Source organism: Sceloporus undulatus, chromosome 2 (genome assembly GCF_019175285.1).
Source record: "Sceloporus undulatus isolate JIND9_A2432 ecotype Alabama chromosome 2, SceUnd_v1.1, whole genome shotgun sequence".
In the NCBI taxonomy this organism is placed as follows: domain Eukaryota; kingdom Metazoa; phylum Chordata; class Lepidosauria; order Squamata; family Phrynosomatidae; genus Sceloporus; species Sceloporus undulatus.
The window spans coordinates 331,525,367-331,547,182 of record NC_056523.1 but is presented as its reverse complement, the minus strand read 5'-3'; the positions used below and the strand labels follow the sequence as shown (position 1 = coordinate 331,547,182).

Genomic DNA, 21,816 nt, shown 5'->3' with positions numbered 1-21,816 from the left:
TGTCAATGTTTTTACTTACCGTACATCCTTGTAACTGTATTTGTTTTAATATTTCTAATCCATGTTTTATGTTCTTCTGATTGTAGAGCACTCCTGCCCTTGGTTTGAATTTCTCTTTAAACTCTTCATTGAGCTTTACATCAATGTAATTTACTTAGAACATATTTATGTTGGCACATGTTGTGTCCCGTGCTTCAGCAGGAAACTGGTGGTAGTTGTATTTAAACTGAACTCTTACTTCTCATAAAATTACCCCTCCCCATTAACCAGTGACTTTAGAAATGAAGGGAAAATTCCTGCCTTCATGCAAGCGTAGTGCAGGAGGACTAGGGATCAAATAGGTACTGTGGGAGGAGGCTTCCCAGGACTATAATGCCCAGCATCCCCAGCCAACATGACCCTTTGGACTACAACTCCCAGCAGCTGCCAGACAGCATGGCCACTCCAGCTCTCCAGGCTCATCCCCGTCATCCGTTCCCCACCCCAGTTGCTGCTCAAACATTTCTTTGTGCTTTGAAAGTTCAGTGAGGGGGAATCCAGCAGATATGGGCAATCTTTTATTAAGCTTCATATTAATGGAGTTTATTTAAAAAATCTTAACCCTTGGTTCAGGGTGGTCTTTGCTACAGTATTTGCATTTAAAGTTTAAACCCTGCTTAACATAAAATCAGAAAGTAACCTCCCTCCCCATCAATGTGTGACTTTTTTTTGTTTTTTTAAATTGTTATTTTTAACTTTACCACATAGATTAGAACAAAACATTTCACACATTACAAATTTGACCACCCCCATACACAAACGTCATTATTAAAAGTACATATAACATAAATTGAGCTTCCTAATACTACTTGAGGCTTGTTCTGAAGTTTTCTTCCATCTTGTTTTATCTTGAAGTGTTCTCCTTCTTAGTTCCTTCACCTGGATCTGTCCTTATGTTGTGTTGAATCCAAAAAAATTTCATTGTTAATATACTTCGCTTTACCTAGAAATATACATCTATAGAGTAGCTCTATACCGCATACCATCCTTCCTATACATAACATTCTGCTATCAAGAATTTAAAATATTTTAGTAAAAGAGAGTTTTATGTAACCAAGATTAGGCGCTATTATATAATTCAAATCCATTTATGTCTTTTTAGTTATCAATACCTTATTCCATCTTATCTCTAAAAACTTATAAAATTCCTTCCATTCTTGATATACACAATCCTCAGTTTTGTCTCTCATCCAACATGTTAACTTATCCATCTCAGCCATTTCATACAGTTTACAAAGCCATTTGTCTATAGATGGAGCTTGTGGTTTTTTCCAAAATTTTGCATAAACTATTCTAGCACAAGAGAAACAATAAAAGAGAAATTTACCATGTTGCTTTTCTAAAATATTGTCTAACTTGCCCAAAAGAAAGATTTCTGGTGAAAAGGGCACTTTTATTTTCATGTTTACATTTAAGATTTTGTGAATCTCTAGCCAAAATCTTTTTGCAATATCACATGTGTGAAAATAAGAACCAACATTATCCAAGCATTTCCAACATTGGGGATTGCTATTCTTATACATGAATGACAGTTTTTGTGGTGACAAGTGCCACCTGTAAATCATCTTATAAACATTCTCTTTGAGCTCCTGGCAAACTGTATGTTTTATGCTTCTTGTCCAAATATTTTTCCCATTTTTTATATTCCAAATTATGCCCTATATTTTGAGCCCATCTCACCATTGAATGTCTGATGATTTCATCTTCCATTTCCCAATCCATTATCATCTTGTAATACCTTGAGATTAGTTTCTTTTTCTCTTTTAAAGTATTTTCTTCCCAATCTGATCATTTCTTTTGAATTCCGACCAGTTTCTTATCCATTCTCCACCTTTCCCTCAACTGTCTAAATAAATACCAATGACAATAGATTCCTGAGTCCTTAAGTTCTTCCTGAGACTTCATTTCTATGTCATCCTGTATTTCTTTTGTTAAATCCGAGTATCAATGTGTGACTTTTTAAAGACATTGAAGGCAAGCCTTCTCTCCATGAAGGCCTAGTGGAGAGGGAGAGCCAGGGTTAAATGGGTGATACCTTAACTGCTCTTGCGGGTGGTGTTTGGGGAAGGGTCCTTGGCAGAGTTTCCTGTTCTGTGCCCCTTCTTCTGCCATGAATCCACTTGTGAGACTATGTCAGTCAGTTTGGATTTAGAGATGGAATCAGAGTTGGGAGGGACCCCAAGGTTTTCTAGTTCAACCTTATTCTGTCACCCAGGAATTCGAAACCTCAAATCTGACCTCTGCTTAAAGACCTCCAAAGAAGGAGAATCCAGCACTACCTCACTCTAAGCCAGCTGTGCTGGGCCTGACAATGGGGCATTCTCCCACCCTGTAGCAAGAATAGATCCATCCTCACCTGCTTGTCAGTGGGCCGGCATGTGCCAGGGACTTGCAGAGGCTTTATTGGGGACAACAGTGGTACATCCTTTCAGTGGCTGTTCCTCTACTTGCATCTCTTCCCAGGCATCAACCAAACTGTGCTGTTGGAATCGTGGATTGGCTGGAGCATTGCCCCCAGAGGGGTGCCATGGGAGAGGGTCTCTGTGGTGGCAGTTCAACGTCTGAAAGGTGCCAGGGATCTGGTGAGTGGGCAGACATGCATGTGTGGGGGTGCTTGATTAGTCCACAGTTGTGGCATGGTGCCCATTGCAGGACACTACTGATCTATACGATTCTTTGGGAAGTTATCCATTTACATCATTCAGAAAGCACAGTCTCCCCTTCCTCCTGAGGCTAAGACAGAAAAATTACTATTTCAGGCTACGAGTCCCAGAACCATTTCCTCCCCCAGCTATTATGGCCATGGTTAACAAGGTTAAAATAGTTTAAAACCATATAAATACACATTTTGGAAGAAATCAATTAGTCACCAAAGGCTTTATTTGTACTAAGGTGTCTTTATGACCACTTAGAACTCCTCCAGACAAGGCAAATTTGTTGAGAGATTGTTGGAGGTTAGGGAGTTTATCAGGCAAGGAAACTGGAAGAATAATCTAATGGCAGTCCTAATGCAATCATGGGGTTTCACGTTATTGCGTGCTAGACTACCACATGCAATTTCGGGCAATGGCAAGCTATTTTTGGGCAATGGAAGTCAGTTCGAATGCAATTCGAATTCACGTAAATTCACTGAACTAGTAAATTCATGTGAATGCGTTCTGGCTGGCCCCACTTTGTTTTCATTTGAAATTAAGAGAAATTCCTCCTGTGTGATAAACTCCTAGGTTATTATTATTTATTTTTGCAGTTCTCAGGGCTTTAAAACAACATTTAGACAGCATTTCAGTTATAGAATCATAGAATTTTAGGACTTTTTCACACGGGGACTTATATGCTTCCCTCCCGAAAATTGTTAAAGTGTTGGCAAGCCAATTTGCTCATGCTTATCACACACAGAGCACAACAAGGGGTTAAAAGCACATTACTTAGGCATGAAAGTGGGTCAAGTGCGAATTTGGGTTTCAGACAGGTGAGGAGAAATCACCATTGCTAGCTTGGAAATACCGTTTTTGCGCAAACTCCAAACTATCATTTCCACAAGTGCATCCACACACATGCTCCAGGGAGGGAAGGGAAACTGGGGAGGAAAATCTTCTTTGCCCCAGAAGCTGTTTCAGAGGAAGCCAGTCTGAGGTTTCCCTTTGCAAACTCCCATAAAACCACACACACACACACACACACACTAGAGAAAGTAAGAGAAGAGGGCTGCTCCATAAACCTGCCTGATTCCAGAGAGGGCTGATACTCCCAGATGCCCCCCCTTTTCCAGGACATGTCCTCCATTTCTCCCTCCTCTTCAGGAGGAATGCCAAATGTCTTCTCCCTCCATCTGATCCCCAATTAGAGCCTGCAGGATGAAAGAGAACAGCCTGGAGAAGAAGGACTACAGGAAGGAAAATCACAACAAAAGATCATGGGAATTGTAGTTTGTTTCTAATGAAGGGAATCCCATGGCCGATCTAGAGATGCATTTCATGCAAATGCGAATTGACTGCAAATTCACAGTGAAAAAGGGTTTATAAATTTGATGTTTTTCCGAATGCAGCTATTCCTGGGAGCACCTGTGATTGCATTTGGATTGCCTGCAACGTCATTTGATATCCTCTTGTGAAATTATGTGAAACACCATGGATGACCCCCAATTGACATCCATTTAACCTTCCAATTTTCCCCATGTGATAAAGTCCTTAGAGTTGGAAGGGATTACCAAGGGCCATTTACCCGAACCCCTTGTCATGCAGGAATATACAACTAATGCACTCTTGAAAGACGCCTGTCCAACCTTTTGTTTAAAAACTACCAAAGATGGAGAGTCCACCAACTTCCAAGGCAATCCATATTCCCCTGTTGAATAGCTCTTGCACTCATGCAAGACCTCTTCCTAATTTTAGATGGAATCTCTCTTCTTGTTTGAATCCATTGTTTCAGGTTCTCGTCTTCAGAGCAGGAGAAAACAAGCTTATCTTTTATACAGTGGATCCTTGTTATACGCTGGGGTTTGGTTCCAAGATCCCCCATGTATAACAAAATCCGTGTATGCTCAAGTCCCATTAAGTATAATGACATAACAAAATGGTGTCCCTAATAAAAAATGGAACATCAAGGTAAATGTATACTTTTTTGGAACATTTTCAAACCGTGTATGCTTAAATCCGTGTATAAAAAATCAGTGTATAAGAAGGGCCGACTATAACATTCCTTCAGATATTTAAAGGTGGCTCATATCATATCAGTCTTCTCTTCTCTGAGCTAAACATCAGCCTTTCCTCATAAGGCTTGTTTTACAGACTTTTGACCATCTAGGTTGCCCTTCTCTGGGTACATTCCAGCTTCTTGAAATCCTCCTTGTGGTGCCCAGGACCAGACACAGGATTTTTCCAGGTGAGGTCTGACCTAGAATGGTTTCTCCTAATTCCTGGCACCAACTGTGATATTTTATCTCCACCCTTGTGTGGATTTCTTTTTAATTCCAAGAAAAAATCAGAACAAAAATAGCTCCTTTTCTTCTTTCTTCTTAATCCTTTTAAAACTCAGAATGCTATAGTGCATCCGAGAAATGGTCCTTTTCCTCTATGACACAATAAGTAATTTTTTTAAAAAAATCCAAAGAGGAGGAGGTTTGACCTTCAAACTATAGGACCACCTCAGATAAACATGCCATTGGTTTTTCAAGGCCCTTGGAAGAGCTGTTGTGCAAATCAAAGAAACAGCTTACAAACAGCCTCACGGAAAGAATGGAACAAACAGATGTGGAGCCAGAAACAGTTATCAAAACCCAAGGAGCTCTGTTCATACATGTTTAGGATGTTAAATGACTACTACTAGGATCATCAGCTGTCAGTACCTTTGCATTTCCATTCCCTGCTCTGCCTCTTCAAAACAGGTGTATAGATATCTGCCAACTGAGTCTAAACTCCATGCATCTGATGATGCAGGCTTAGATCAACAGAAGTGTATGCCCAATAAAACAGCCTTTAAGAGGCACAAGACTTACTGTTTTTGCTGCAACAGACTTCTCTGCTCTCTGCAAATTTTTGTTTTAAATCAGATTTTCTATTTGCAAAACCCACAAAAAACACCAGCTCACTTGACTAGCTGCTTGCTGGTGCAGTAAAACTATAGATTGCCTTAGTAATATAAAAGTGTATAATCTTCCATTTCTCAGTAATTTTGCCTTTTCCAATAGGAAGCATTGCTTCTCTCTAGATGGGAGGGTGGGACAGTAGATGGGTTACAGTCGGATGTAGGAGCCAACATCTCTTTTGTCAGTAAGTGGCTGACTCCTGGCCATCCTCCTAAATGAGCTTAGTGGGAATCTTGCTCTGCACCTCTCTGGTTCTTCACTCTCCATGCATGTAGTTAGCCATCATTGTGAGGACCAGTGGATGGGCTTTTCCCATTGCACCTGAAACCAGGGTGGTGGTGGTTTAAAGCAGATGTTTCAACAGCACAAATTTGCCTCCCCATGTTTTGGAAAAAAGCCAGAGGGGAAGGCAAGGCCTACTTTGCTCATTCCTTTTTGGCTACCATCAGTGGCAGTTTCTCCACAGGAACCAGTAGCTCTTCCTGTCTTTACAGTATTTATTTACTATAGAGCAGTAATCCGTTTATTAAACCATCTCAGTTCATTTACAAGCAGGACAGTCCAGTGGCTCATGCCTTCATGTCAATTCCAACTCAGCAGTGCTTAATACCAGTGCAAAAGAGCCACTGTCATTCCTGCTGCCTCATCAGATCTGTGCAGCCAAAACTGGTATCTTTTTAAAACTAGACTCTCCTGTTTTTAACCAAGATTGCCTGATAAAACACTGTTGGTAACTGGATTAATAAACACTGGGCGCTTCTCTCCCCCTTTCCCAGCTCCACATACTCAGTTTTCAAACAGTACTGCCCCCGCCTGCATTGCACATGTTGTCTATAACCCCCCCCCCCAACCAGGAAAATCTTTCTTTGGAGTTGGGATGGAGGGCATGTGAGGCTACCTCCAGCCTCTTTCACCCTTGTTTTGTCCATTCTCTGTTGTGGTGGTTTGTCTCCATCTGGCTTTTAGTGTCTCCAGACTTCATTGTCATTTGGCCTTTGGACTTCGTCTGCCTCTGATAGAACAGTCTGCAAGGTACACAGCTCTGCTGGATTGTGATGATTTTGTTTTGTTATTTAAACCTGCCTAAATTCCACCCCAGGGCCTCAATTCAGAGGGGTGGGTAGTCTAGGCAGAAGGGCAGTGGGTCTGAAGGCTCTGCTGGTCCAGCAAGCCTAACATGGTCTCTGAGAGACCCCCCCCCCCACATACACACACACTCTGTAGAAAGGAAAAACTGCAAAGTAGCTTTTCTGACAGGCTGGGATGCCTGCTGCCCAGCCAAATAAGCACAACCTTTGTCTCTTTTCAAGCAAGGGATTGTGTCCCTCTGCATTGCACTTCTGAGTGTTAAAACAGACAGGTGCCCAGCCCTGGTGTGGCAGCATCTGTCAGTGACTCAGGAGGGATCCAGCCTCATAAGTTGGCAGGGATGTCCCTGGGGGGGAATCAAGCTTTTCCCAGGATGGGCTCCTTGTTTTTCCTTTTCCGCCCCTTGCTCTGTGGGTCTCTGTCTCTCTCTACCCCCTCCCATACCTCCACTAATCAAAGAGAACAAGACACTATCTTTTCCTCCCCAAATGTTAACAAAACAGCTTCATTCCAATCTGTAAAGAAGAAGAAGCATGGAAGCAATCCTCTCAATATAGATTAATATAATCTTAAGAGCTGAAAAGTACTGTGAGGGTCATGGAGTCAAACACCCCCCCCCCCCCCGCAAGAATAAACAACTAAAGCACTCCTGAAAGATGCCCATAATACCTTCACGGGTACATTAAGTTGAATAGGGTCCTATCCTTCCAAGTCCAAGAGACTCAGGGAGCTGTGTATGTTCAGCCTGGAGAAGAGAAGGTTAAGAGCTGATATGATAGCTCTGTTTAAGTATTTGAAGAGGTGTCATACTGAGGATGGAGCAAGCTTGTTTTCTGCTGCTCCAGAGAATAGGACCTGAAGCAAACTACAGGAAGGGAGACTCCACCTGAACCTTAGGAAGAACTTCCTGACCGTGAGAGCTGTTCAGCATTAGAAGATGCTGCTGCCTCAGAGGAAGAGTGGTGGAGTCTCTTTTTTGGAGATTTTTAAGAAGAGGCTGGAGGGCCATCTGTCACAGGAAGGGAGGTGGAATGTATGGTCCTTGGGATCTCTTCCAAGTCTATGATTCTATGGTTCTATAAGTTCCTATGCACTTGGATGAAGAAATTGCAAAAATGTCTGGACTGTTTTCTGATTCTAGTGGTTGATTTCTTTTAATCATATATACAATAACTCTGATCTCCAGTTGCCTTTCTGGTTTTAGTGAGACATCCTTCTTCTCCCAACTGTAACTGTAAATTCTTGCTGTTGCAAAAGGGTGAAAACAGAATTTCTTGATTCTTCAAAGAAAGTATTGGTTTCTCAAATAGGCCAGTGTCTAATCATAACCTGTCATTCCCTCTTTCTCTTTGAAAATTGAGTCCCAGTGTGTTTCAGTTTTGTTCACGTATCTATATTGAGTTACCTCTTCAGCAGGCCTTGTTTACCCTAACATAGATGTGATTTTCTTGTTATGCAGTCAAGTACTGTCCAAATAGTGCCTTCTGAATTGTCTTTTTAGAGTCACACAGTGTTACTTGTGATGCCAAGCTCTAAACCCATGTCGAAATAATTTCAGGAATATTGTTGTAGAGATGTTTGACCAATTTTTTCTTGATAAGAGGTCAGGCCTAAACCTGGTTCTATTCACATTACCTACAAATATCTCAGTAAATCTTTTGCTAAGGATGGGGAGGGATGAAACAAAGATCTCTAAAGTTATGCGGTTTTTAAAAGGACCAAATTTTCCACAACAGATACCCATTTATGGATTACACTGTACAGTTGTAAATGGTGGTGAAGAGGGGACAAACTGTAGTCACATTTACCAGGCCCAGAGCTCTCAAACAAAGATTCTTCTGATTCTTTTGCCATGAAGCTTATCTAGGTGGGGTGGGGGTGGGATGGGGGGGCTACATTGTCTTAATCTCATACTTGTTTCCTTAGATAATCAACTTTTCAAATGGTCAATACTGCTTTTGATAATATTATTTCATATTTGGAATTTGGTTATTGTTGATTGTTTTTTGTTTTGGCTATTATTTTGTCTTTGACATATGGCAACCAATACATACACAATAATACATACATTAAAATACAGCAACAGATTGGACACATAACATAATGATATTTATTTTAAAATTCTCTCCATGTGGATTGAGACAGGGAACTACAATAGATTAAAGTACAATAACAAATTAGACACATAACATAATATTTATTGCTTTACTCTCCTCTCCATATGGATTGAGCCAGGAACAACAATAGATTAAAATACAATAACAGATTAGACATATATAATTTAAAACCAATATATATTTAAAAAACAATCAATGTCTAATGGAAGAAACTGGCCTTTAGTGCTGTTTTGAACTTGGGCAGCCTATCCAGCTGGCAGGTCATTCCACAGTCTGGGGACGGCTTCAGAAAATACTATTCAAAATCTTGGACCATTTTCTCTAGGGCCTTAATACTGGAGAGGATACTGATAAGGGGATATTTTGAAATAATGCACCTGTCTCTCTTTCTCTCACCAGCGTTGCTGCTGAGTTGCCTCCCAAGCCCACGGGGACTTTGCAGTGGTGACTGGAAGGTGGAAGCCAAGTCGTAGCCCGTGATGGTGGGAGCCATCCCCCGGCAGCCGCGCCGTTTCTGGGGAGTGCCAGAGTGGCAGGTGTCGCCTGCCAGCTGCACAGGGAACCATCTGCTGCTGAAGGGAGAGAGCAGGACAACCAGGGGAAGCTGTTGTCAGTGGCTGAGCGGTGAGTGTTGAGGTGCCACCTTGGCCCTTTCCTGCACCTCCCATCTATGGCAGGAAGGGCCACTGGAGATGAGTCTTCAGGAATGGCCTCTCTTGTCTTTGACTGGCTTGTTATGGCTGCTCCCTGAGAGGGGGGTAGCTGTCCTGTCCCTGCAAGCCGCTGCCACCCTTTGGGGGGCTCTCCTTCTGGCCCTGGTTAGAAGGCCTGGGGTTGGGTAGCCCAGCAGTCTCAGCATCACTCTGGAGGGGCTGGCTCCACTGTGCTGTGGGCTGAGGGAGGTGTGGGAAACTGGGGAGGACACGGAGAGCCATTTCCAATGCCCCCCCTCCCCACCAGTAGATTAAATAGCTCCTCCTGATGAGACTGGAAGTGATGTGATGCCACTCATTGTTCGGCAAATCAGGCAAAATGCAGTGATTCCCATTGTTTTGGGGGCAGCCAGGGGGGTGTCAGTATGTTTGTAGTAGTTTGAGGGGTTCTGAACAGTTCTGTTTTTTGGGGGGTGGGGATTAAATGGCTTTTTAAGGAAGAGGTGTATTTTTGGGAAGATGTTCGAAGGGCTTTTGGGATCTCCAGCAAGGACTTTTATGGTCTACAAGACAGCCCCATGTATCACCTGTGGCACACACGTTCTTCACCTCTGGTGTAACAGTTTCCTTGGGCCAAGCATGAAGTGGTGGGGAGCAGCATCAGGAACCCCCTTTACCTTGGGGGCATCGGAGTCCCCTAAGCAGGCTGAGACCCTTAGCCTTTCTGGGAGACCTCAAGGGGATCCTAATGCCCCTGAGGAAAAGAAAGACTCTGATGCTGCTGTTGCTGCTGACAGGACAGGGAGGACCCTGGACCTCAACTGGCATGGAGACTGCAGATGCAGTGTTGTCGCCTAAAAGGATGGGATGAAGGAAGGGATGGCAACCTAGGATTTCTTTAACCCCCATACTGTATTAGCTACAGCTGGAGACATTACAGTGGCCAGAGAAGTGGACATCAAAAGTGCAGCCTATAGGCTGCATGTAGTCTCCCATTTTTAATGTTTAAAAAAGTGTTTTTCTCCCCAAATGGCCTTAAACACTCCCTTGTGGCCTGAGGAAAGGAGGGGAATCTCCCCACATGTCTGGCCCTCTCCTGGTTTGGGAGAGGTATTTTTTTCTGACAGGAAGTGACCTGGAATTGGACTTTTTGGCTGCTTCCTGTTAGATAAAAAAAGGTCTCTCCTCTTGGAGCTAAAATGGCCCAGGGGAGCCAAGAGGAGAGCAGAAGTGCCCCCTTGGTCCCTTCTAGAGATGCTTGAAGCAATTGGGGGAAAAATTGTGGGATAGTGGTTCAATGCACATCTGAATCCTCAATAGTGTTCCATCTCCACTGTTCGTGAAGATGAGAAGACAAGGAATGTTGAACAGCTGGAAGGTTGGGGGCTGGGGACAGCATGGTGAGAAGCCAACCTTGGGGAGTAGGAGGTGGTGGTGGTGGTGGTGGTCCCATGGGCACAGAGGACCTCTCGGCTGCAGTTCTGCTGGAACCTGGTTGGAGTGATCCCCGAGGCCTCATCTGTCCCTGTGTCCTCTCACCCTCCCTGCTTTCTCTCCCTTCTAGATGTGGCTCTGCTGGTGGTTTTGTAGCAGGAGGCTGGTGCAGATGCCCTAACCCTGTGGCACTTTAGCGTCTGTCCTTCCTGCCCGCCACTCCTCATGCGGCACATCAACACGGACTCAGCTCTCCCCCAGGAGCACGGGAAAGGCACGAGCCAGGAGGAGGAAGGAGAGGAAGAGGAGGAAGGAGAGGAGAAAGGGCTGCCCCACCCCTGGTGCCGGCACCATGGTGTCCTGATGGGCTGCAGCCCACCGGAGCTGACATGCCAGAAGGTCTACCAGGTCTCCATCTTCTCCCCACCGGCTGCCTGCTCTCACCCTCCAGAGCAGAGGTCACCTGGGCGTCAGCCTGTGAAGCGAACTTGCCCGGGGCCCCAGAGGGTGGCCGAGGAGGGCGAGTGGGACGCCAAGCGGGGCTGCTGGGAGGAGGACGATGCCATCGAGGATGGGCTCCTGGTGGATGAGCTCTCCCTGGGAGGCTCTGCACAGCACTTCTCCCACAGTGGCCTCCGGGTGGTGGAGCACCGCCGGGAAGATAGTCCCAGCCGACCTTGCATGGGAAGCCCTCCCAGGGCCCGAGGGAGGGCTGCTGATGCCACCACCGTCACTACACACGGGCTCTGCACACCTTGCAACACTTTGCACACGACAACAAGAGACTATGCCCTGTCCTCGCTTGGGGATCTGCCCTCTGCCTCCGGAAACTCCTGGAGGCAAGAAGAGAACGGGACACAGCAAGATGAGGGGGGCAGCAGCGGTGGCAGCACCCCTTGCCTCAGCAGCCACCGCTTCCTACTTGATCCTGATTTGCACAACCTAGCACACCCGCCAGGTGAACCGGACCCCCAAACGCCCTGTGGTGGGGACACTGAGCCTGACACCTTAGTAACATTGGGGGCCCATGGCCCCAGCACCCACCCAGGGCCTGGCTGTGCTGAGAAGACCCCATGCTCCAGCGCCAGGCTACTTGGAGGCAGTGCCAGCGGTTGCCCTGCCAAGCGAAAACTGCTCCCTTCAATAGAGGGGGCCACAGAGACAGGCTCCGAGGACGAGGGACCCCCACCTGCCCGGAAGAAAAGGGCCCTGCAGAGCCCCACTGTTCCCGCTTCCTGCCGCAGCACCGATGCCAAGGGTGCCCCCTTCTGGAACCATCTGCTTCCGGCAGCCAAGGTGGGTCCTTGGGTTGGCTTGTTCTGAGAGCAGGAAGCTGCCTCTCTGTCAAGTTGACTGTTAAACAAGCTCTCCTCCCTTCTAATAACCAAGCTCTGAAAGTTTTCTCAGAATGATTTTTTGAAGCACAGAAGACATAGAATAACAGGCAACTAAAGGACATTAGGGTATTGTCAGCTCTGAGGCATATTCAGTCAGTTACATACATTTTTATGCATGTCAATTCTGACCACATTCCTATAACCACATTATTTTCACTATAAATCCCAAACCTCACATTTTTTCACACAGACTGTTTCCCCTGTTCTTCACTCCTTGAGCCTCCAGATGTCCACAACTATAAACAACTCCCTCTTCTCACAGTGATAACCCCACCTGGCTGGCTGAGTGGGCGGGATGAAGCACATTTGTTATTGGGGCTTGTAGGTCATAGGCAGCCTGCGGGATGTTTCTCCAACGGCTCCCCTGGACACCTTTTCTCTTTCATCTTTTCTCCTGGGTGTGAGTGTGCAGCATTTCCTGGACTACTTTCCTCCCCAGTTTTGACTTTGGGGCCATAGATGAGACCTTTCCCTGGAGGGATGGTGGTGATTTGGGGGGGGGGGGAGTTTGGCTGAGGAGATTTTCTGGTTGTAACCTGCTCTTCAGAAGCCGGGCTACCTCTTTTTCTCTCCCTCCAAGGCCAGGATGGTAGCAGCCAAGATGGAGGGAAGTTGATCCACATGGCACCGTTGACCCATGTGAGCTCCATAGCCTTCCCATCTTCTCACCTCACCATGGGTACCGTTCAGTCTTACCTTGACTGATTCTTATAAATTATTCTTCCATACTCCGACTGCCACTGCTGTGGCCTCTGCAGGAAAGATAAGCAGCCAGGCAGTGCTTTGTCATGCCTTAATCCCAGTGTCTGGTGAGAGCCCTTTCCTCCATTACAACTCCTTCTCCTTTGTGTCTCTTCCGGCCTAGGGCTCAGCAAACAGCAGTTCCGGCAACTGTCAGCTGAAGACTGTGCTGCGTCTCAAACAGTAAGTGCTCCTTGCCCCAAAGCTTGCTCCTTCTGCCATGGGGCAGAGTAGGACACACATCCACATGCTTCCCTGCCTCTCGAGGTCCTGCAAGTGCAGCAACTGAGCCTAGCCTGTGTGGAGGAGCTGGGCCAAGGCCTACAACAGAGCCTTGGGCCAGACCTGTTGGTGCATTTTATCCTTCTATCCCATGACTGGCCCAGACTGTCCATGGTCTTCCTTGACTCTGCCTCCTGAGAGGCTGTCAGGGGTGGGACTCTGGATGACATCCTCTCATCCACTGGCAGGAAGGGTTTCTCCCCAAAGGTATGCCCCCCCAGTGGACTGATGTCAGCTCTTTTGATCCAACAGGAGATCTCTTCGCAGCGGCCTTCGCAAAACTCCAGCATGCAGCCGGTCCCCTCCAAGCCCTTGGGCCACCACCTCCACCAGCCGTGCCCTCCTGGGGAACTTTGAGGTAAAACAGAGCCATCCTGGAGCAGCTGGGGGGAAGGAAAAGGTTGTTGGGTGGGTTTCCTCTGGGATTACAGGAAAGCAGCTTCTTGAATGAATGGGGAGAGGCAGAGATCTCCTCTTCCTGCTCCCTTGGCCCCACCTCGGCAGCTTCTCATCCTCAGCAGAGTGAGAATGGAGGAAAGGGAAAAAGGTCCAGAATCAGCATCCTCACTCCTTAGCCAGGTCACCAGCAGTGTCCTGTCCTGTCCTCTCTTTAGAAGTGGCATAGTCCTCTCTTGTTGTCTACCTTGCTGACCACACTTACTCCCACACGGTTGGGCTCTTGGGGCCATCCCAATTCCTCCCATGGTATACCTGGTTCTATAGGGGATAAAAGAAAGTATTTTGATTTGTGGAAGCTACAATCATCCCCATGATCAGTATTAGTATTATTCAACGGTCAACCATTATTATATGTGCAACTATCAGGTGATGAATAAAATAAATAAATAAATAAAGCTGATGTGAAGCTGCTATGAGGATGATCATGATATTACTAATAATGATACTAATAATAATATGATAAAATTTCCATCCCAGTAGAAGAAAAGGATGAAGACTGCTGCTATTATTATAGAGTCCTTCACCTGTGTCACGGTCAATAGGGAAGAAAGTAGCAAAGAGGCCTGATAAAGCATAGGGTAGGGTTTGGGGGGATACTGGAGGCTGGATATGGAAAGCTTGATCCCAGCCGGAGCAACGAAGTTGGGCAGAGGAGAAGCACTCTTCCACTTTCCATGCCCCTTGAAGACCCTCTATCTTTTCTGTATCCCCTCTTTCCTCCTCTACTCACTTCCCTGCCCAGGAGTCCATGCTGAAGGGCCGCTTCCCACCATCCGGCCGCATCGAGGGCTTCACTGCAGAGATCGGGGCCAGTGGCTCTTACTGCCCACAGCATGCCACCCTTCCTGTGGAGGTCACCTACTTCGACATAGCAGAGCACAATGCCCCCTCGCCCTTTCTGGTAGGCATTGTGGGGATGAGGGACAGGAGAGGAGACAGAAATCCTGTCAGCAAGAAACCGGGGGGGGGGGGGGGGCGGGGGGGGGGGGCTGGAGGGTAGTGGCCCTCAAGACTTGCAATTCTGCTGAAACCTGGACAAGGTCTGAGAGGTGGCTCCTTATTCTTAATAGAATTCTGCAGTCAGAAGGGACTTCAGGGGCTAGGCAGTCCAGCCCCTTCCCAGTTCAGGTAATACATAGCTAAAACACCCTGAGAGGCGGGCATCCAATCTCTGTTGAAAGACCTTCCGAGAAGGAGCGTCAAGGAAGTCCAATCTACTGTTGAACAGCTCTTACCATTAAATTCTTCCTAATGATGAGATGGACTCTCTTGCCATTTGAATCCCTTGCTTTGTGTCTTAGCAGTCCCCAAAGCGGCAGAAAACAAACTCACTCAATCTTCTATATGATACCCCTTCAGACATTTGAGGGTGGCAGGCATAGATCCCCTCTCTACTTTCTCTTTGTCAGCCTAACAAACCCAGCTCCCTTAGCTGTTCTTTTATAAGGCCTGATTTTCAGACTTTTTGTTGGCTTCCTTCTTGTGGGAGGGGGCAAAGAGACAAGTCCTAGGAGCCCCCTGGCCCGGCCCTGCCCTGCCCTGCCCTGCCCCAGTTATTTATTGGTGATTTAGGCAAGAAAGGGCTTGTTGTTAGTCCAGCCTTCTGCTCCAGCTAAATGCTCTCTTAGGGGATCCTGTGTCTTGGGGTGCAGCTGTCACTGCCAGCCTTCTCTTGTTGCAGAGGTCCGTGAGCTGAGGAGCAGGGAAAAGGCTGCTCGTGGCCCTCAAGAGCCCATTTTGTGGCCCCTGAATCCCCTCCTAGAGACCCACAAAACCTCCAGGTTGTTGACCTGAAAGAGCAGCCAAACCATCCCCAGAATGTGGGGGTTTGGCTCTCCTCAAACCCCACAAAAACCAGCTATATTTCAGCCAACTCCTGGAACCAGAAGTGACACAGCTTCATTTCTGACTGTGCTGGGAACAGTTTTGCAGTCCTTGGGGGTGGGTGGGTGGGTGGGTAGGTATTATTGCAGGGGACTCCCTCCACAGTTCTCCCTCGGATAATGGGCCACCAAAATCCAGGGCATCTCCTTGGATTCTCCACTTCCCCCACTACTCTTCTGCCGCCCCTAAATGAAGAGCCATCCTCCCCGCCCCATCTGAGCTCTCCTGTCTGGTCCATCTGCCTTCCTCTTTCTTTTCCAGGGAGTCATTGACTTGGAAGCTCTGGGAAAGAAGGGTTACAGCATCCCCAAGACTGGCACCATCCAAGTGGTGAGTTGTGGTCAGACAAGGGAAGGACACTGAGCTTGAAACGGAATGGGCAGCCTAAGAACCCTGCATGGGCTCCTCTCACCTCAAAGGAATTGGGGAGGAGGTGGACGGGTAGAGAGGAAGGGAGGCAAAGTTCATGCCAGGTGAAAAGATGGGCAGGGTCCCCCAGAAACCAGAGCAGTTTGGAGCTCCCTGTCACTGTAAGATCTGTGGCAACCTGTGTTGAAATGGAGGGATTGTTCTTCTCCCTGAGCATTCCTGTCTTCCAGACCTTATTCAACCCCAACAAGACAGTGGTGAAGATGTTCCTGGTGACCTACGACTTCCATGATATGCCTGCCAATCATGTTACCTTCTTGCGCCATCGCATCTTCCTGGTGCCTGTTGATGAGGAGCAGGGAGCCAGCCCAGCCCTCGGGGAGCTGCCCAGGAGGGTGCTCTGCTACCTGATGCACCTGAGGTAGGTACAGACTCATGAGGGAGGAGCATGAAGGAAGAATCATATGATCTTATTACTGGAAGTGACCATAAGGACCATCTAATCCAACCCCCCACCATGCTGAGATACATAATTAAAACACTCCTGTCCGATCTCTGTTTAGAGGCCCCTAAAGAAGTCCACCACCCTCTGAGGCAATCTATTCCACTGTCAACAGCTCTTACAGTAAAAAAAAAAAGTTCTTCTGCTTAGATTGAATCTTTTTTCCTGTAATGTGAATCCATTTGTTTGGAGTCGATGCTTGGAACAGCAGAAAACAAACTCTTTCCATCTTCTACACATTATTTCTAAAGATATTTCAGGATGATAGCTCTCTGTCATGTCACCTCTCCGTCTTCTCTTCTCCAAGTCAAACATCTCCAGTTCCCTCAATCGTTCTTCGTAATGCTTGTGGTTTCTAGACCTTTGAACATAGGTCACTCTCCCCGGACATATTCCAGCTACTCCATATTATTCTTGAGCTGTTTTGGATTCCATATTCCAACTAAAGTCAGACCAAAGCAAAATAGAATGGCACTACTACTTCCTTGGATTGGAATGCTATGTGTTTCTTGATGCTTAAAGGCAAGAAGGGCAGATCAAGATGGACACCAGGGCCTGCCTGAAAGACTGGACTTGGCAACCCTGCTCCCGTCCTTTACAGATTAAGGGCCACCTTGGGAGTATTGTTTTCTTTGGACTAGGACTCCCAACATCCCCCCGACAGACTGGTATATTTGGGAGCTGTAGTCCAAAAGATCTGGATTTATGCATAACAATATATACTGAGGGTTTTTTTTGGGGGGGGGGGGTTGGGGCTATGAGGAGAGAGTTTGGGAGTTGGGTATGTTTAGCCTGGAGAAGAGATGGTTAAAAGGTGATATGATAGCCCTGTTTAAGTATTTGAAGGGATGTCACTTTGAGGATGGAGCAAGCTTGTTTTCTGCTGCTCCAAAGAATAGGACATGGAGCAATGGATGCAAGCTACAGGAAAAAAAATTCCACCTCAACATTAGGAGGAACTTCCTGACAGTAAGGGCTGTTCGACAGCAGAGTCTTCTTCTTTGGACATTTTTTAACAGATTGATTGTGAGTTCCTGCATGGCGAGGGGTTGGACTGGGTGGCCCTTTTGATCTTTTCCAGCTCTATGATTCCCTCCCTCCAAGACCAGGATGGTAGCAGCCAAGATGGAGGGAGGTTGACCCACATGTCACCTCCATAGCCTTCCCATCTTCTCACCTCACCATGGGGACTGTGCAGTCCTATCTTGACTAATTATTATTAATTATCCCTCCATATTCCAACTATTCCTTCTGTGGCCTCTGAGGGAGAGAAGAGCAGCCAGCATCTGTTGGACTTCATATCCTCTCCCAATGCCACCCCCTTTTCTTTTTCCATTGGACCTTATTTAGATGGTAAGTCTGAAGGCAGTGAAATGTGAAATGAATGATGTGTAAGCCTCTTTGGTAGGCTTTTTGGCTGAAGGGCATGGTATAAATACTCTTCATTAATTAATTAAAATGTTTATATCTTGTCCTATATTGTGAGATCTCAAGGCATCAGGGAAGTAAAATCAATTTGAACGGTTTATAACAATTTAAAATTTAAAACCATTTTAAAAAGCATTTAAAGAAGCTAAATACATGTTCTACAGTGTAGCAGCTCAAAACAGTTTAAAACTTTGTGCTTGTATGTTTTGGAAGAAATCCGTTAGAACGCCAAAGGCAGCTAAAAAAGCTAATGCGATTTTAGGCTGCATCAGTGAAAGTACAGTGTCTAGATCGAGGGAAGTGATAGTGTCACTCTATTCTGCTTCTGTCAGGCCCCACCTGAAATAATACTGTGTCCAGTTATGGGCGCCACCGTTCAAAAAGGATGTTGACAAGCTGGAGTGTGCCCAGAGGAGGGCACCCAAAATGCTAAAAGGTCTGGAAACTATCAAAACCTTTGAGGAGTGGATTAGAGAGCTGGGTATGTTTAACCTGGAGAAGAGAAGGTTAAGAAGGGACATGATAGCCATGTTTAAATAGTTGAAGGAATGCCCTGTGTGAAGATGGAGCAAGTTTGAAGTCGTAGGCTTTCATGGCCGGCATCCATAGTTTTTTGTGGGTTTTTCGGGCTATGTGGCCATGTTCTAGCAGAGTTTCCACATAGCCCGAAAAACCCACAAAAAACTATGGAGCAAGTTTGTTTTCTGCTGCTTGAGACTAGGACCCAGAAAAATGGATTCAAACTACAGGAAAAGAGATTCTATCTTAACATTAGGAAGAACCTCTTGATGGTAGGAGCTGTTGGACAGTGGAAGAGGCTCCTTCCTGGTGTGGTGGAGTCTCCTTCTTTGGAGGTTTTTAAACAGAGGTTGGATGGCCATCAGTTACAGCGAGGTCTTTGATGCATGGCGTCTTCCTACATGGCAGAATGGGGGGGACTGGGTGGCCCTTGGGTTCCCTTCTGACTCTTTGATTCTACAGTATTATTAATAAAGAGCCATGTTTTAACTTGGTGATGGAATGAAGGCAGCACTGGTGCTAATCAGGCCTCTAATGAGAAGACATTCCACATTGGGAGTGCCACAGCAGAAAAGGCCCTGCTCCCACCTCCTGCAATACATTTCTTCCAATTATGGAAAGCAGAGGAAGGCTCCCAGATTCTGGAGTGTCCCCCTACCCCCACCCCATGGAGGCAACAACGTCTCCTTCCTTGTTGTTCCCCTGCAATACATAATCCCCCCCCCCCAATTCCAACAGGGGTTTAGGAGCTGACTGCAAGGGGCTATCTTTTCAGTGGATTTGTTTGAAAGGATTTCAGTTCCATTAATTGCATTTCAGTTGAATTGGTCTGTGAATTGTATTTTAGCGTGATTCTTTTGTGTGTGTGTGTGTATGTGTGCTTTTTATGCCTTTGTGCTTTTATCTGTATTTGTCTTTAGTTTTTGCAAGCTTCTCGTGAGCCCCAATAAATAATTTCTCCTCCTCCCTGCCCAGATTCCACAGCTCAAAGTCGGGAAAGATCTACTTGCACGACGACATCCGCCTGCTTTTCTCCCGCAAGTCCATTGAGATTGACTCGGGCATCCCCTATGAGCTGAAGTCCTTCACCGAACTGCCCCGCAACCCCTGTTACTCGCCACGGGCCTGACGGAGGGCAGGTGATGGCAGCAGCGGGTGGAGTGAACCATGCCTGGCCCCAGCATTTGGTCCTGCGGGGTGATGGAGTGGGAAGGCTGGAGCCAGGAGCACCGGACCACCTCCTTTTGTGGCCAAAGCCACGCTAGGGGCTGGAGGCAGGCATGCCACATTCTTCCCCCCCCCCCTCCCCAGGAGCTGTGATTTAGTATTTATTGCTGGCACTGAGGGCCGGAGAGAGGCTGGCACCCAGACCAGATCACAAATGCAGATGAGTCTCATGCTCTAGTTCTGGTGCCCTGTGCTGTTTTGCCGGAGGTGCACAGTAACGGGTGGGGGAGGGAAGAAAGGGGGCAGATGGTGTTGCAGTGGGGTGGGAGGGGGGACTCTGCTGCTGCCCCAGAGGGGAAAGCAAATGGTGGGCTGCAGTGGCAGGATTGGAGGGTTGGTGGTCTGAGGGAGGTATTTTGTGTGTGAGAGAGTGCATTATGTGCCAGAAATGGGAAGGGTTGAAAAGGGGCCTTTTTGGTGGTGGTAGGGGGGGTGGCAAGGAAGGACAGACTTACTGTGGCTTGGCACCCTGGACAGGGAGCTTCCTAGGCAGCTTTCCTTTGGGTTTGTTCGGAAGGGCTCTGCCAATTGGCAAGCGGGGAAATCACGGATATGTTGTGGTGACTAAGGCTCTCTCCAGCTCCTTTGGTGCCATTTTGGAAAAAGAAAGGGAGATGAGCCAATGTTGTGCCACTTTATGAGGGGAAGAGAGACGATCTTTGGCTCAGCTGAAGTTTTGGGGGCTTTGTGGTGAAGAAGGCTCTTTGTCCTCTTGGATGCCAAGCAGCTTTTCCTCTCCGATCATCTGGCCCCAAGCTCTATGGTGTTGGTCATGCGCTCTCATCCCCCCGTCCTACTTTTCCCAGCTATGTGAGATCTGGTCCCCACTGCCCCATTGCCTCCATACAGGCATCGGGGAAATAGGCACATTCTACGGAGTGCCACGTGTGGGAAAAAGCGGAGGTGTCATGGTACCTGATGGCTGAGCCAGGGGGAAAACTCAGAAGGGGTGGCCATGGGTGAAGCCTGGGTGAAACCTCTGGAATTGCTGTAGCTTGCTGCTGTGTCTTTGGCTTGAATGGAGACCGTTGCCTGCCTTTCCCTGCCTCGGGTGTTTCTGCTGAAGATGATGTAAACTTTACATTGTAAATTTGGTGCCAAATGAGATGAAGATGCCAGAGGGGGGTGGGAGGGGTTTGAGCAGGGTTGAGAGGTGATTCTGGGATTTCCTCCACGGCGGTTTCTCTTAGGTTTTTGAAAACCTTTGGGGATGGGTGGGTGATGCCTGCTGCCTTTGCAATAACAATTACAGCCCTCCCTTTGTGCCCCTTCACCCGTTCCCACTGGGCATGGGAGGTGCAGGGATAATTTGCACCATTTTGGAGAGAAGTGAAGTGACTCGGTGTCTCCAAAAGACTGCGGTCTGTTGCTGTCTGCGAGGGCCGGCTCTGCTTGCCCCTGAGGATCACCAGCCCCACGGCCTTCCCCTCCTGTACCTTTTTTTGGCCTGAGCTGCCAAATCTTTCTCCCAAGATGAGGCAGGAGTGGGGAGAGAAAGGGTCAACCATTGTAGACACTTGAAAATATTTATATTTAAAAAAGAGAAAGAGAGACAGGAAGAAATGTTCTTAACACTTTCTCTCCTTTTGAAAAAGAAAATTCTATAAATGTGTGTTTGGAAAGAGTGTGTGTTGTTATTTGTGTTTCCAAGACCTTTTAGCCCTTGCGCATCCATATTTTGCTTTGCAGAAATTCCTGTGAAGTGGGAAAGCTCTCAGCTGTATTGGAGAGAGTTTGTGATCTGGTTGTAAGCAAGATTCGTACCAGTTTCCATTGGCGCATTCCCACTCCTCCATAAATGGCTGGCTGGAACATCCACATAGGTTTGTAAGACCTTCAAGAGCTTATAAGCCAACTCTTAGAGGACTGCTCATAACTTTGCTCTCTGGCACAGAAGCCTTCTTAATGTCAGGAGATCTCATTCTGCTTAAGAACCATAAAAGCAGTCCTGAAGGCAAAGCTGACCAAAAATGGACTTGCTCCCCTTTTAAAAATGAAATTAAAATATTTGTATCCCACACTTTTATGTTGAGAACTCAGGTTATCAAACATCTAACCAGTTCCACATTAAAATCAAAGAATAATTTAAAGA

At 46.7% G+C, this 21,816-nt stretch overlaps 1 protein-coding gene across 18 annotated transcripts in view; it reads left to right on the top strand.

Moving 5' to 3' along the window:
* Positions 1 to 21,346, top strand: part of FAM214B (family with sequence similarity 214 member B) — a 62,868-nt gene extending 41,522 nt beyond the window's left edge. For 13 of the 18 annotated variants that reach the window (XM_042451639.1, XM_042451645.1, XM_042451647.1 and 10 more), the window contains 9 exons: positions 2,503 to 2,621; positions 9,229 to 9,453; positions 11,047 to 12,212; positions 13,179 to 13,237; positions 13,589 to 13,694; positions 14,538 to 14,696; positions 15,941 to 16,009; positions 16,279 to 16,469; positions 19,473 to 21,346. In XM_042451639.1, the coding sequence (XP_042307573.1) occupies positions 11,142 to 12,212; positions 13,179 to 13,237; positions 13,589 to 13,694; positions 14,538 to 14,696; positions 15,941 to 16,009; positions 16,279 to 16,469; positions 19,473 to 19,626 (1,809 nt within the window). In that variant the 5' untranslated portion in view covers positions 2,503 to 2,621; positions 9,229 to 9,453; positions 11,047 to 11,141 and the 3' untranslated portion in view covers positions 19,627 to 21,346. The remainder of the gene's footprint in view (positions 1 to 2,502; positions 2,622 to 9,228; positions 9,454 to 11,046; positions 12,213 to 13,178; positions 13,238 to 13,588; positions 13,695 to 14,537; positions 14,697 to 15,940; positions 16,010 to 16,278; positions 16,470 to 19,472) is intronic. The other 5 variants (XM_042451653.1, XM_042451654.1, XM_042451652.1 and 2 more) reach the window with 1 other exon arrangement.
* Positions 21,347 to 21,816: the final 470 nt, after the last annotated feature.